This window comes from Psammomys obesus, unplaced genomic scaffold (assembly GCF_907164565.1).
Source record: "Psammomys obesus unplaced genomic scaffold, mPsaObe1.curated_primary_1811, whole genome shotgun sequence".
Classification (NCBI taxonomy): Eukaryota; Metazoa; Chordata; class Mammalia; order Rodentia; family Muridae; genus Psammomys; species Psammomys obesus.
In genome coordinates, this window is record NW_026596318.1 from 408,300 (window position 1) to 420,518 (window position 12,219).

General features: G+C 48.0%; 1 protein-coding gene across 3 annotated transcripts in view; it reads right to left on the reverse strand.

Annotated features, from left to right (window-relative positions):
* The window catches only part of Trim39 (tripartite motif containing 39), a 13,587-nt gene continuing 1,368 nt past the window's right edge, over positions 1-12,219 (reverse strand). For 2 of the 3 annotated variants that reach the window (XM_055597050.1, XM_055597048.1), the window contains exons 2-7: positions 10,332-10,791; positions 8,939-9,034; positions 4,424-4,654; positions 3,013-3,035; positions 2,384-2,499; positions 1-1,854 (exon numbers count right to left, since the gene is read on the reverse strand). In XM_055597050.1, coding sequence (XP_055453025.1) covers positions 1,307-1,854; positions 2,384-2,499; positions 3,013-3,035; positions 4,424-4,654; positions 8,939-9,034; positions 10,332-10,784 — 1,467 coding nt within the window. In that variant the 5' untranslated portion in view covers positions 10,785-10,791 and the 3' untranslated portion in view covers positions 1-1,306. Of the gene's footprint in view, positions 1,855-2,383; positions 2,500-3,012; positions 3,036-4,423; positions 4,655-8,938; positions 9,035-10,331; positions 10,792-11,691; positions 12,195-12,219 lie in introns of those variants that run through there. The other variant, XM_055597049.1, reaches the window with a different exon arrangement.

The window sequence follows — 12,219 nt, forward strand, 5'->3', positions numbered from 1 at the left end:
TCACATCAGTGGATCCTTTGTTCCATATTTTGACCAGCCAAATTATCTTGCCACAAAGACCCACAGTCAAGGCACAAAGGTAAGAGGAGAGTGGACAAAATCCTGCTGAGGTGGTAGGAGGGGCTGAGACGCCCTCAGTGCAGCACCTCATCCCAGTCTTCCGTGAAGATTACCCAGGCAGATAATCCAAGCTGTTTGGTTTGGCATGCATCGTGTTACCTTTTGTGACAACATATGTACCCTATAGGTTACTCTGGCCTAATGTTAAAATGGTTTACATTCTCTGAAAAGGGGAATGTCAAAGGGTGATGAATGCTAATAGAAGCTAAGCTGTCTATCTGGCCCTTTGCTACACAAACCACCCTCTTCTACCCTGTGCTCATGGGGTGAGAAAGACTCTGTTACTTTCTTCCTTTCTGGCTTGAACATCTGCGCCAGGGGACATGTGGGCAGCCTGGGAAGAACTACTTAGGAACATTCGTTAAGGCCAGGGCTGTGGGTACCTTTCCCTTTCCTCTAATACCTGACTCTTCCTGAAGGGCCTTAGGAAAGCAGTGGAAGGGCAGGTTTGTATCTTGCAGGTTTTCTTCTGTCTCACCTCTAAGGGGAGCCTACTTCTGGGAGACAACCAGCTTTAAGACCTAGTTCTCCTTTCTTTCCACTCTTTCCTTCTCCCCAAGTTTGAACCTGTGGCTAATTGTATGGGTAGTGGTAGCATTACCTTAACAACAGAAGACCAAAGAAGTCCCCCTTCTCTTCATTCATTTCTAGAAATGTTCCATTAGCCTCTTCCCTGATCCTCCTAACTTTACGGCCCAGTCACGGCCCTCAGAAAAGTCCCTCAACTTCTAGCCTCCTGACAGCAGCTGCTGCTCATCTTTCCAACACAGAAGTATACAGATCCCTATGCACTACCACAAGGAACAGGGCTATTCTGAGTCACAGAAGCCTTTTAAAGGTTTCTGCTTCCTGCATTTTAAGCAAGTTAAGACCCTGTCAACACAGACGCTTTGTTTCTAGAAAGGCCTTTTCTCCCCTGACCTGTCCTTGTGCAATAGGAAACCTGCTGGGCACCAGAGATTCCAAGCCCCTGGGCACCCAACTCTCCCCCACAGTGAGGAGGGCACTGTCTGTGCTCTGTCGTGCAGCCCAGTCCTATCTTTACTCCTTCACACAAACGAGACCAGGTGGTGTCTCAAGATGGCTCAGGACTGGAACCACACAGACACCAAGACATTCCAGCAGGCCAGTTAAGAAGGCCCATCGCTCCTGACCCTGCCTCACCCCAATGAAGCTGCATCTCCTGTCACTCCCAATCTGTTGGGGGCCTGATGGTAAGTGGTGCAGCATTCTTCCGACCAGCCCGGATCCCTGGGTAGAAGAGGGGCCAAAGTTTTTCAGTAAAAGTGTCAGTGAAGGTGTAGATGTGTGAGCGGTCTGTGACGTTGTAAAAAGACAGCGTGCCAGCCTCATAGTCTAGGAATATGCCCACACGCTTTGGCTTCACCTTGATGTGCAAAGGGGTGAAAGGTGTGGTGGTGGCTGCATACTTGTCCCCGTTCCACAGCCGCACACGCCAGTAGCCAGTCTCAGGGAGTGGCGTCAGCTCGCCCTTTCTGCTCACAGAGTCCCGGCACACGCCCACTGCCCAGTGGGTCTTGTCGCCCACCTCCACCTCCCAGTAGTGTCGACCTGAGGTGAAGCCTTCAGTAGCCAAGACACAGGGGTAGAAAGTGAAACGCTGTGGTGTGTCAGGGAGGTCTCGGAGTCTTGTCTCCACAAACTTGACACTTTTCCGATCCTCTGACAGGACGAGGTTAGGATGAGCTGTCTCGGGGTCCAGAGTCACATCCGCTGGCGGGAGAAGCCATAGTGGGGAGCTGGATGAGGATGGGAATAGCTAAACACCCCTGCCTTGCTTTCCCAGCCTGCCTGTGCCAAGCCTGGCTCCTGAACGGTCCCCAGAACACCATGGGTTGGGTGCTTTTCCCAGTCATGCTAGCTTTTGCTGTACATGCTGAGGGAGGGCCATAAACAGAGACCCAGATCAAGCGGGCTAAGGGCTGGGGAGAGGGCAGACACGAGCCTGCACCCTCAAACAGCCCCTGCTTTTCTCTCTGTCAGTAATGTCTCCTCTCACTGTCCCGGCTAAGATGGTAAATGCTGTGCTCACTCCACCCGAGGAGTTAGGAATCCTGTAACACTTCTAGGTCCCTGTTGAGAGCAGACGCTCCCCATGGCTTCTCTGAATTCTGTGATTCGAGGTGAGGCTGAATGCTGCTGAGGGGTGGTTGGGGGCATAAGGAAAGTGCAGGTCCTGGAAGGATCCTGACCTTCCACCCCTTTCATGCCCTCGGCCAGTTTCCTTTTGGGAACAACTCACCAATTAGATGCTTAAGAATTTTCCTTAGGGCAAAGTACTGGCGGGGGAAATTGCTGAAGTTCTTTTCCAGCTCTATAGAAACTGAAGTCACCTCCATGGTCTTCACCTTCTCACATCTAGGAAGGATAGGAGATAGAGAAAGCCAGACAGGGTCAGGAGCTCCTGCCAAGTGAGTATGTGAGTGCTGCCATCCTTACTGAGAAGAACCAGACCTCTCCCACTCTCCTCCCCCTGAAGGCAGCAGCCCCTTTTACTGTCCCTGGAGGCTATGTGCCCCCTTGACAGAGCTGTATCTTAGGAATGGGCCTCAGGGCTTCCTGGAGTGTTCTTACATTTCATGCAAATGGACAGTCTCCCTCCCCTCCTAGTACTCCTGTCTTCCCAACCTCTTCTGCCATCTTGATTGAACACAGTTCTACCCACAGCTCAAGCAGAATCTGGCTGTTATTACTGTTCTGACCAGGAGTGGCCTGATGTCAGAAGGGAGGTGAAGGCTTATCACTCCCGTTCATCCTTCTCCACATTTCACTCAGACACTGCATGCCCTTCCCTCCCTCACTTCCTCCAAGTGATTACTAAGCCCAGAGCCTCTAAGCCAAGACCTAACTCAGCAAGACAGAGTCACTTACTTTTCCAGGGTACTTTTCACATCCTAGAGGAAAAGAGAAAAGAAAGAAAGATTGGTCCTAGAATTCATGGCTCATGGTGGCAAAAAGGTTCTCCCTCTTCCTTGAGGTTTGCACCAGGTAAACCAAGGGTGCCAGTGCAGGGGGCAAGCTTCAAAGGGACCTAGGGGCAATCTCTGAGAAATGCCCAACTTCAACTGCTGGTCGCCACAAAGCTTGATAATTACTTCACTCCCAAATGGTTTCCTGTACATTTGTCTTTGTTCCTTAAAGACACTGGAGGCTCCTTGCAAGACACAGAGGTTGTATCTGCTCTTTTCTTTGTCCCCCACATCCAGCCACACACCTCAGCATCACTAAGGATCAGAACAGACAATTCCAGACTGGGGGTACATTTCACGCTGTGGTCTGGACCCTCCTGTCCAGCACTGGTTAATGAGCATTAATTCTTATCAATCCTGATTTGAGGCTACTTGAGATCCAGACGACAAGCACAATGAATCTTCCCCTGCAGAATTCAGTTTAATGTGGTTAGCAGAGCACACACATGCAGACACAGGGGTAAATAAAAGCAGGATGTAAGGTGCATGCAGAGGTGCATGACGCCTCACTGACTCGAAGACCAGAGATCGCATCTGGGAGAAGAAATGTTCCCTGCAGCCTCGCAGCCGTCATGCGTGTGCTGCAGACAGTGACTATTTCCAATGTCTGCGAGGAAGTGATGTGCTACAAGTGAGGCTTACTGTGAGTAGCCTTTCAGTTATGCTTCTGCCCTCGACCTCCCTCCCCTCACTGGGCACCAGGTAAATCAAGTTCTAGGACTGGGAAGTAATGGTAACTTCATTTATGAAATTTTGAATGCATAGTTTATCAGTAAGTAGAACAGACTTCTATCTTCTGAACAGAATTATCTCTTTTTGGCTACTAATTACAAACACTAAAAATAGAGACTTCAGAGCAGGCAGATCTCTGTGAGTTCGAGACCAGCCTGGTCTATGAAGTGAGTCCAGGTGAGCCAAGGCTACACGGAGAAACCCTGTTCTGAAAAACAAAACAACCACAAAGAGTTATTTTTATCTGTGTGAAGTCTTGCTTGCATGTGCGCATGGGCACTATGTGCAAGCAAGGCCTGCGGAGGGCTCTGGAGTCCTGGCGCTGCCATGTGGCTGCTGAGAACTAACCCGGTCCTCTCGAGAGAAGCAAGAGCTCTTAACCACTGAGCCACCTCTCTAGCTCCAAGCACAGATTTGCTTAAAAGACAGAAAAGGCTCTTTGGAAGGGACGGTGGAGAGAGGAGATGCTGTACTGTAGAAACCCCTGGAAGAGAGGGCTGGGCTTAGGGAAGCAGGGTGAGTGGAGGTGCAGCCCATGCTGACAGGAGGCCTGAGGAAGAGCGCAGGAGCGAAGGCCGAACCTTAAGCATCTCGAAGCCTGACTGTAAGCACTTGCCCTCCACCTCAGCAGCTAAGTGGGCAAGGTCGCGGCGCTTGTCCCCAAGGTGAGCAGCATTTTCTCGAAGTCTCTGTAGAATGTCCTGCTCTTCTTCTTCCAGTCGTGAGAGGAGCGTCTGCTGCTCTTCATCCAGTCGCCTGTGGAGCTCTTCAAACTCCTTTAAGATTTGCTGTCGGCGGCGCTCCACGAGTCTCTGAGGACAAGGGAGAAAGAATGCTGTTAGGACCAGCAAGTGTGAGAAATCTCTCCCAGGCCCACCAGGCTCAGTTAGGAGCACAGGTGCTTCTCCTGTGAGGGACACTATCCCCCGCACACCCCCAATAGACGATTTACTAGTGCAAATCACTGGGAAGATGGCAAAACAATCAGAACTTGATTTTTTTTCCTAAAAAAATTTGTATTTTAACAAAACACATTCAAGGTTTAAGAACTGAATGATGTTATGAAAACCACTGTTTCAGAATCAGAGCTGATTTTGCTCTTCTCTACCATGATGTTTGGCTTATAAAATCTGCTAAAGAAATAGCAAATAAAGCGGGAGTGGTGGCGCACGCCTTTAATCCCAGCACTTGGAGAGGCAGAGGCAGGGTGATCTCTGTGAGTTCAAAGCCAGCCTGGTCTACGAGAGAGAGAGAGAGAGAGAGCGCACAAATACTAGAAAGCTAAAGAGCTCCATCATTAGTAACTGTAGGGAAGGGACCTGATAAAAACCAGAGAACAGAGGAGAAACTATCAGAATCAGCCACAGTTTAATGAGTTGATACAAAGTATATATTTAGACTTTAGGGCTGACCTTGATTTGTTTGCTGGAGCAGACCTTGTCATACAGCACAAGCTGGCCTTGAACTTGGGATCCTCCTGTCTCAGTCTCCAGAGCTACGTGCAGCATGCCCCTCGTAACAGGTCACACAATTTACACCATTTCTATGTGACTGAGAATTCCTGGAAGGAAGCTGTCTGCAAAGGCTGACTGACTGGAACTGCAGCGGTGTGGAGGCTGGACTGCTGCAGGCCCAGAGCTACTTCTATTCTACCCTGGGCTATATTCACTCTCTAAATAACATTCTGTGATTAACAGATGGAAGACTAGACTGCACTAGGTCTCATTACAGCTGAGATCACTCTGGTTTGAGTGGTCTGAGGTACTTTGATGTCACTACCTTCCTGGTTACTGTCTCTGACAATGCACTTCTACAAAAGTGCCTTGCTTTATGGCTTTCTTTGTTCCGGTACTATAAAAACGTCATGAAACTGTTTCCAAGTTGAAATATGGAATTTGGGTAACCCAAATCATCGTCTGAAGGCCATGGTCTCTCACTCTGGGCTCCAGAGTAAATGCTTATCTTCTTTGAGGTAGCTGAGAATTGTTTTGTGCTCACAGATGTTTTTAGTAAAGTAGCTGCTTACAATAACATACTTTTATGTCCAACAAATCCCCTGAAGTACCAGAGTACAGGACTGAAGCAGAAGCCATATCACTTTCTGAGGGTTAGCAGCGCATCCTCCCTCTCTGCCTTCCTGCCACTGACCTTGCTCTGTGAAGGAGCCTTACTTAAGTCCCGTGGCTGACAGGGAGGCATCAGCTCAAAAGACCCTCTAGAGATGGGAAGAGAGTGCACGGGAACAAAAAGTCAGGGCTCAGGCTCAAGAATGGTGGGGTACAGATACAAGCCTGTGGGCCTCAAGTGTGGTAGCCCTGAATCTGAAGCTACGCCTAGCAGACAACAAAGGAGCTTTCATTGCAGGGTCACTTGCTGCTTTGGCAGGTGGCAGCAGGGTGCATTCTCACCTTTGTAAGGAACACAGCTTCAGTGTGAGCAATTATCCTCATTAGGACTACCAGGGGCCAGAGAGACGACTCAGTGGTTAAGAATGCTTCTAGGGTTGGGCATGTTGGACAGGCCTTTAATCCCAGCACTCAGGGAGGCAGAGGCAGGTGGATCTCTGTGAGTTCAATGCCATTCTGTTTTACAAAGCCAAGTCCAGGACAGCCAGGGTTCTGTTACTTGAAGAAACCCTGTCTTGAAAAGCAAAACAAAACAAAAAAAGAATGCTGGCTTCTCTTCCAGAGGACCTGAGCTTGGTTCCCAACCTCACACTGGGTAGCTAACAGGGTGTGACTTGTTCTGGTCTCTGGAAAATGTGTTCATAGATATGTAGGTGCATGTCCACACACACACACAAAACAAACAAACAAACCCTTGAACACTGGCTGGGTGATGGTAGTGTGCACCTTTAATCCAGCACTTGGGAGGCAGAGGCAGGTGGACCTATGAGCTCCAGGCCAGCCTGGTGTACAAAGTGAGATCCAGTCAAAGCTACACAAAGAAACCCTGTCTCCACCTCCCCCATTACTGTATTTGGCTTTTCTTAGACTTCACCGTATCAGTAGGAGCAATGCTACTTGTGGTGTCTGACTCACATCTATGTCAGGATGAACCCATATTTACTGCATGATAGTGTGACACACAGGTGCAAACATATGCCCACACGACAGTGTCTTCCAGGGCAGTTAGGGTCAAACACTCACATATCAGAGCTTAGTAGAGATTACTTTTAGCTGGGAGTGGTATGCATGCCTTTAGTCTCAGCAGTCAGGAGGCAGAGGCAGACAGATCTCTGAGTCCCAGGCCAGCCATACCCACATCGTGAAGCTCTATCGCAAAAAAAGGAAAAAGTTACTCTCTGCTGTTACTGGATATGAGGGCTGCTTTAAAGTTACCTCTGTAGGCTATTATTATTATTATTTTTTGAGACAGGGTTTTTCTGTAGCATTCAAGACTGGCCTTAAACTCATACAGACCCACCTGTAGGTGGGTGATCTTATCTGACCCCGAGATACAATCTTACTACAAAGCACAGGCTGGCCTGTGCTGCTCTGAGGCAGTAATCGGGGCTGCGGGGATCCCTGCCCCAGCTGCATGTGTGATTACAGCTTTGCACCCTCAGGCCCAGGTCAGAAACTTGTACTTTTTGTCCGCTGTGTTGGGGAACTGATACCGCACCTGTCAGCGCCTACACACTTAAAGAAAATTATTTTTGAGACTGTAGTCTTGGTTTTCCTCACTTATAAACCCTTGCCTTAGTCCCCTGAATATCGGGACACGCCCTGCTCCTACAAACTATTTTAAAGGGTTAAAGAGTCCAATTCTGGAGGTTGGGGTGAGAGGAAGCAAAGGAGTAAAAAGGGGAGGAAGATGAATTCAAACAGTCATAAAATGAATGTTTTTACTTGCAGTTTCAAAGACCACTGGATAAAAACTTAAAGACAACTCTAATTTGGTTCAGACACCATGGTTTAAGGAGACACACCCTCCACAGGGCCACACCCTTGAGCACTAGGTCCCCAGGTGGGGGCCTTGGCCCTCAGCGAAGGTGAGAGGTGGAGCTTTGCTGGAGGAAGCAGTCACTGGGGGGTTTAGGGATTATTGTCTTACCTACTTCCTGTGTATGGAGGACAGTGATTCGCCAGCTTCCTGTTCCTGCTGCTATCCCTGCCTTCCCTGCACTGTAGACTAATTCTCTCTGGAACTGTAAGCTAAAGCAAACCTTTTCTTCTTGAGTTACTTTTGGTCATGGTAGTGTACCAAGAACTCCACAGGTGAAGGCTGTGGAGGGAAAGACATTCTGGCAACAAATCAACATCACCTTCGCTTACTTAATTATAAGGATGTGGTTCTAAGCCAAGTAGCATGGCGCATGCCTTCAGTACCAGCACTTGGCAGGCACAGACAGGTGCGTCTTTTTGAGTCTGAAGCCAAGCTGGTCTACATAGTGAGTTCCAGGCCAGCCAAGGCTACACAGTGAAACTCCATGTCAAATAAACAAGCAAGCAAGCAAACAGCATGTGGTTCCATGAGGCTGGAGAGTTTAAGAGCATTAGGTATTTGCTTTTCCGGAGGACCCGAGATCAGATTCCCATCACCCACGTGGCACTTGAAACCATTGGTAACTCCAGTTCTAGCCTCCCTGGCCACCAGGCAGGCATGTGGTGCATAGGCATACACACAGGCAAAATATCCAGATACATAAAAAAAAAAAAAAAAAAAGAGTAATTAAAAACAAAGAAAATGTTACTGAACAAAAGTTCTGAAAGCTTTTGCTCAGCTTCTCCCTACCTCCCCTGTGAACGTCCCAAATTCTTTCTTCCGGCCCCGCTAAGTTCCCATCCCTGAATCCTTAGAAGACCCTCTTTCCTTGCTTGGGGTGGGAGGAGAATACTAGACTTAGCAGAGGTAAATGTTTTGTCTGTTTGTTTGAAAGTACCCATTACTGTATGTGCTGTGTATACACACAATGAGTAGGTGAGCATGGGGAAGTGGGATGGCAGCTCTGGGCTCTTTGTTCTCTTCCTACCTTGCAGAGCAAGCACCTTCATCCAGCGAGCCATCTCACAGCCCTCCTTCACTTCTTACATCCTTCTCCTCACTAGCTAACTCCTGATAAGGAATTTATAGGCAAATAGCCAGCCCTTTACCTTGAGCTCCCCTGGTTTCTTTTCTTCAGAGGCTTTGCAGCAGGTGATCTCCTGTAGCTTCTGTTCCAGGGGCTCCAGGCACTTCTGCAGTTTCTCCTGAGCGTTGGGAGAAAGGCGGAGAGGTGACATCTGGAGTTAGTTGGTACATCCATTACTCAAGAGCAATAACCTACTTATTTCTTTTGCTGTTAAGATTTATTTTTAGTCACGTGACCGTGTAAGGGTCTGCCCTCTCATCATCACTTTTTTTTTTTTCTTCCTTTTTCGATTTTTTTGAGACAGGGTTTCTCTGTGTAGCCTTGGCTGTCCTGGACTTACTTTGTAGGCCAGGCTGGCCTTGAGCTCACAGAGATAGATGCTTTTGCTGCTGCCTCCTGAGTGCTGGGATTAAAGGTGTGCACCACTGCACACAGCTCCCTCCTTGCCTGGCACTGGAGATGTCATGGGGACTTTCCCCGCCATCAGGTGTGCTGCTCACCCGACTCTCCTCCCCTGAACTAGGAGTCCAGGCGTCATCAACGTGTCCTTTCCCACTCTGTTTTATGGACAACCGCCTATCACATTAAACTTAACAGTTTCGCTTGTTTTTCTGCGGCACTGGGGAGCCTTGCAGGGTGTGCAGAACACTATTACTAGGATACACCCTCCTTCTGCCAGAAGCTACTTTCGTACCTCAATATCCTTTATTATTTATGGTTGTTGTTTTACAATAATATCTCCAGCAGGCCAGGCTGGCGGATGACCTTCAACTCCTGATCCTCCTGCCTCCACCTTCTGAGTGCTGGGATTACAAGCCTGCCTTAATATCCTCTTCAACATGTGCTTCCATTCAAGTCTAGCCACTTATAAAAATAAAGCTTGACTGCACATTACCTAAAATATTTTTTAAGATTTTGTTATTTAAGCAGAATGAATAAAAATTCTAGGCAGTACCATTTTTGATTTTTATTACTAAAATATTTGCCCTGTGCCCTCACCAGCAATTAAATGTTAAATGTTGTTACCCTTTATATGGGAAGATGCAGAGTGATTCAGCTCACTCTGCTGCATATCAGTGCAAAGTGATGTTAGCTATTTCCAGCAGGGAAAAGAAGAACATCCTAAGTAAACAGGCATAAATGAAGAAATCAGAACATTTTCAGATTTTCGTGTGGTTTCCCTCATTTCAAGACCATACATACCAAACTCTGAAGACTCAATAGGATTGCAATAAGTCACGGAAACTCTGGGGTGCTTCTCACTGTTCTTGTGGAGGACAACTGGCTGAGCTACTGAGCACCCATGTACACAGCTCTGAGGGATTTGGAGGAGCAGACAGCCTGCCTCAGGAGAGAGTGCTTTCTCTGCTGCTTCCCTCTGTGCCCACACTGGCGTCATGTGTCTGCTTGCCCACCTTGTACTCCTGTGTAGCATCGTCCAGTGGCACGACGGTGTGGGCGCGGTGGGTATGGGAAATTGCACATATCAAACAGACAGCCTCCTGGTCTTCATAGCAGAAGAGGCTGAGGGCTTCATGGTGCTGGGAGCAGAGGCTCTCGTCTCTGATCTTCCGCTTGACCGTCTGTAGCTGCTTGGCAATTTCTACCATACTGCCTAGTTGTCGATTAGGCCGGAGACTCCGGTATCGGGATGTCTTCCGACAGACAGGGCAAGGAAAGTCCCGCTCTAGGTCCTCCCACCAGCGGGTAATGCACGCTTTGCAGAAGTTGTGCCCGCATTCGATGATGACCGGCTCCTTCAGATACTCCAGGCACACGGAACAGCTTGCCTCCACCTGCAGGTTCTCCAGAGCAGCAGCTGTGGAGGCTGCCGAGGCTCCAGACTCTAACAGACTTGTCTCTGCCATTATTTAACTTGGAGGTAGGGAGAGAGAAAAAGAAAAATATTAGTTGGAGGGTTACTTTATTTTTGCAGTACTATCTTGACATTAGCTCTCATCAAGCCGTTAGTCTAGATTCAGTCCCATCGTGGTGGTTTCCCATCTCTTCCAGTATCACCTGTTGCTCTATTCAGTGTTTGTGACTTCTAGCCATCCCTGTACTCCCCAGACCCCTGATTCAGCACACACCAATAGTCCCTAGCATCTCCTTTACCTCTGCTACCTCACTATGAACAGAAGCCCCCTTTAACTATAATCCGACACGTTTTTCTAATAGACGAAAAGGAGCCTGTTGTGGTAGCTTGGACCCATAACCCCAGCATTTTTGAGGTCAAGGCAGGGTGACTGCCTTCAGTTGAGGGCCAGCCTGAACTACAGAGACCCTACCTCCAGAGGGAGGGAACCACAGGAAGTGCCAAAGAATAAGAGTTTAGCTGGGCATGGTGGCTCCCTGTGAGGCAGGAAGATCAATACACAGATGAGGTAGCCTGGACAGGAGAGTATGATCTTGTTTGAAAATACCATTTTTAGCCGGGCATTGTGGCACATGCCTATAATCCCAGCAATCAGGGAGGCAGAGGCAGGCAGACCTCTGTGAGTTTGAGGCTAGCCTGGTCTACAAAAGTGAGTCCAGGATAGCCAAGGCTACACAGAGAAACCCTGTCTCAAAAAACAACAACAAAACCCCCCAGTATTTTAAAACATTTTTCAAGTTTTTTTTTTTTTTTTAAATGGGGCTTGGCTATTGGTCCTAGAATTCATTATTATTATTAAAGAACTTCATACGTTAGCACCGCATCTACATTTAAAAAACCATAAATACTTCTTATAGTATTACATCACATAAGTTTTATTATTGTTATTAGAGCCTAACCTTTGTCTGCGACCCTCTTTTTCAAAAAAGGGTGATACCCTGAATGAGTTACACTACAGTAACGTCTTCCCAGTGATAAATGAGATCATTTTCCTTTCCCTGGACTGGCCGTTTGAGAGCACGTTCCTCTCATCTCATCTCCATTGGAGTGCAGAATGGCTGCAAAGTAGCAAACACATATCACCTCTAAGGGAACGCTACTGAGTGGAGGGCAAGAGAGAGCTGCAAGTCCATTCTAAACATCCAGCGGCAACTTTAGTCGTTCAAAGCTGACACTGATAACCAATTCCTTGGATACTCAGTGGAGTGATTAGGAATTAAAAGCAGGAAATTAGTCAGGTATGGTGGCACATGCTTATGATCCCACGACTGTGGAGGTGAAGGCAGGGACATCAGGAGTTCAAGGCCAGCCTCAGTTACAAAACTTATTCCTGATAATAGAGGGAAGAAATTGATCCAGGTAAGTTCAGTTGGATGATCTTCTCTCTCTCTCTCTCTCTCTCTCTCTCTCTCTCTCTCTCTCTCTCT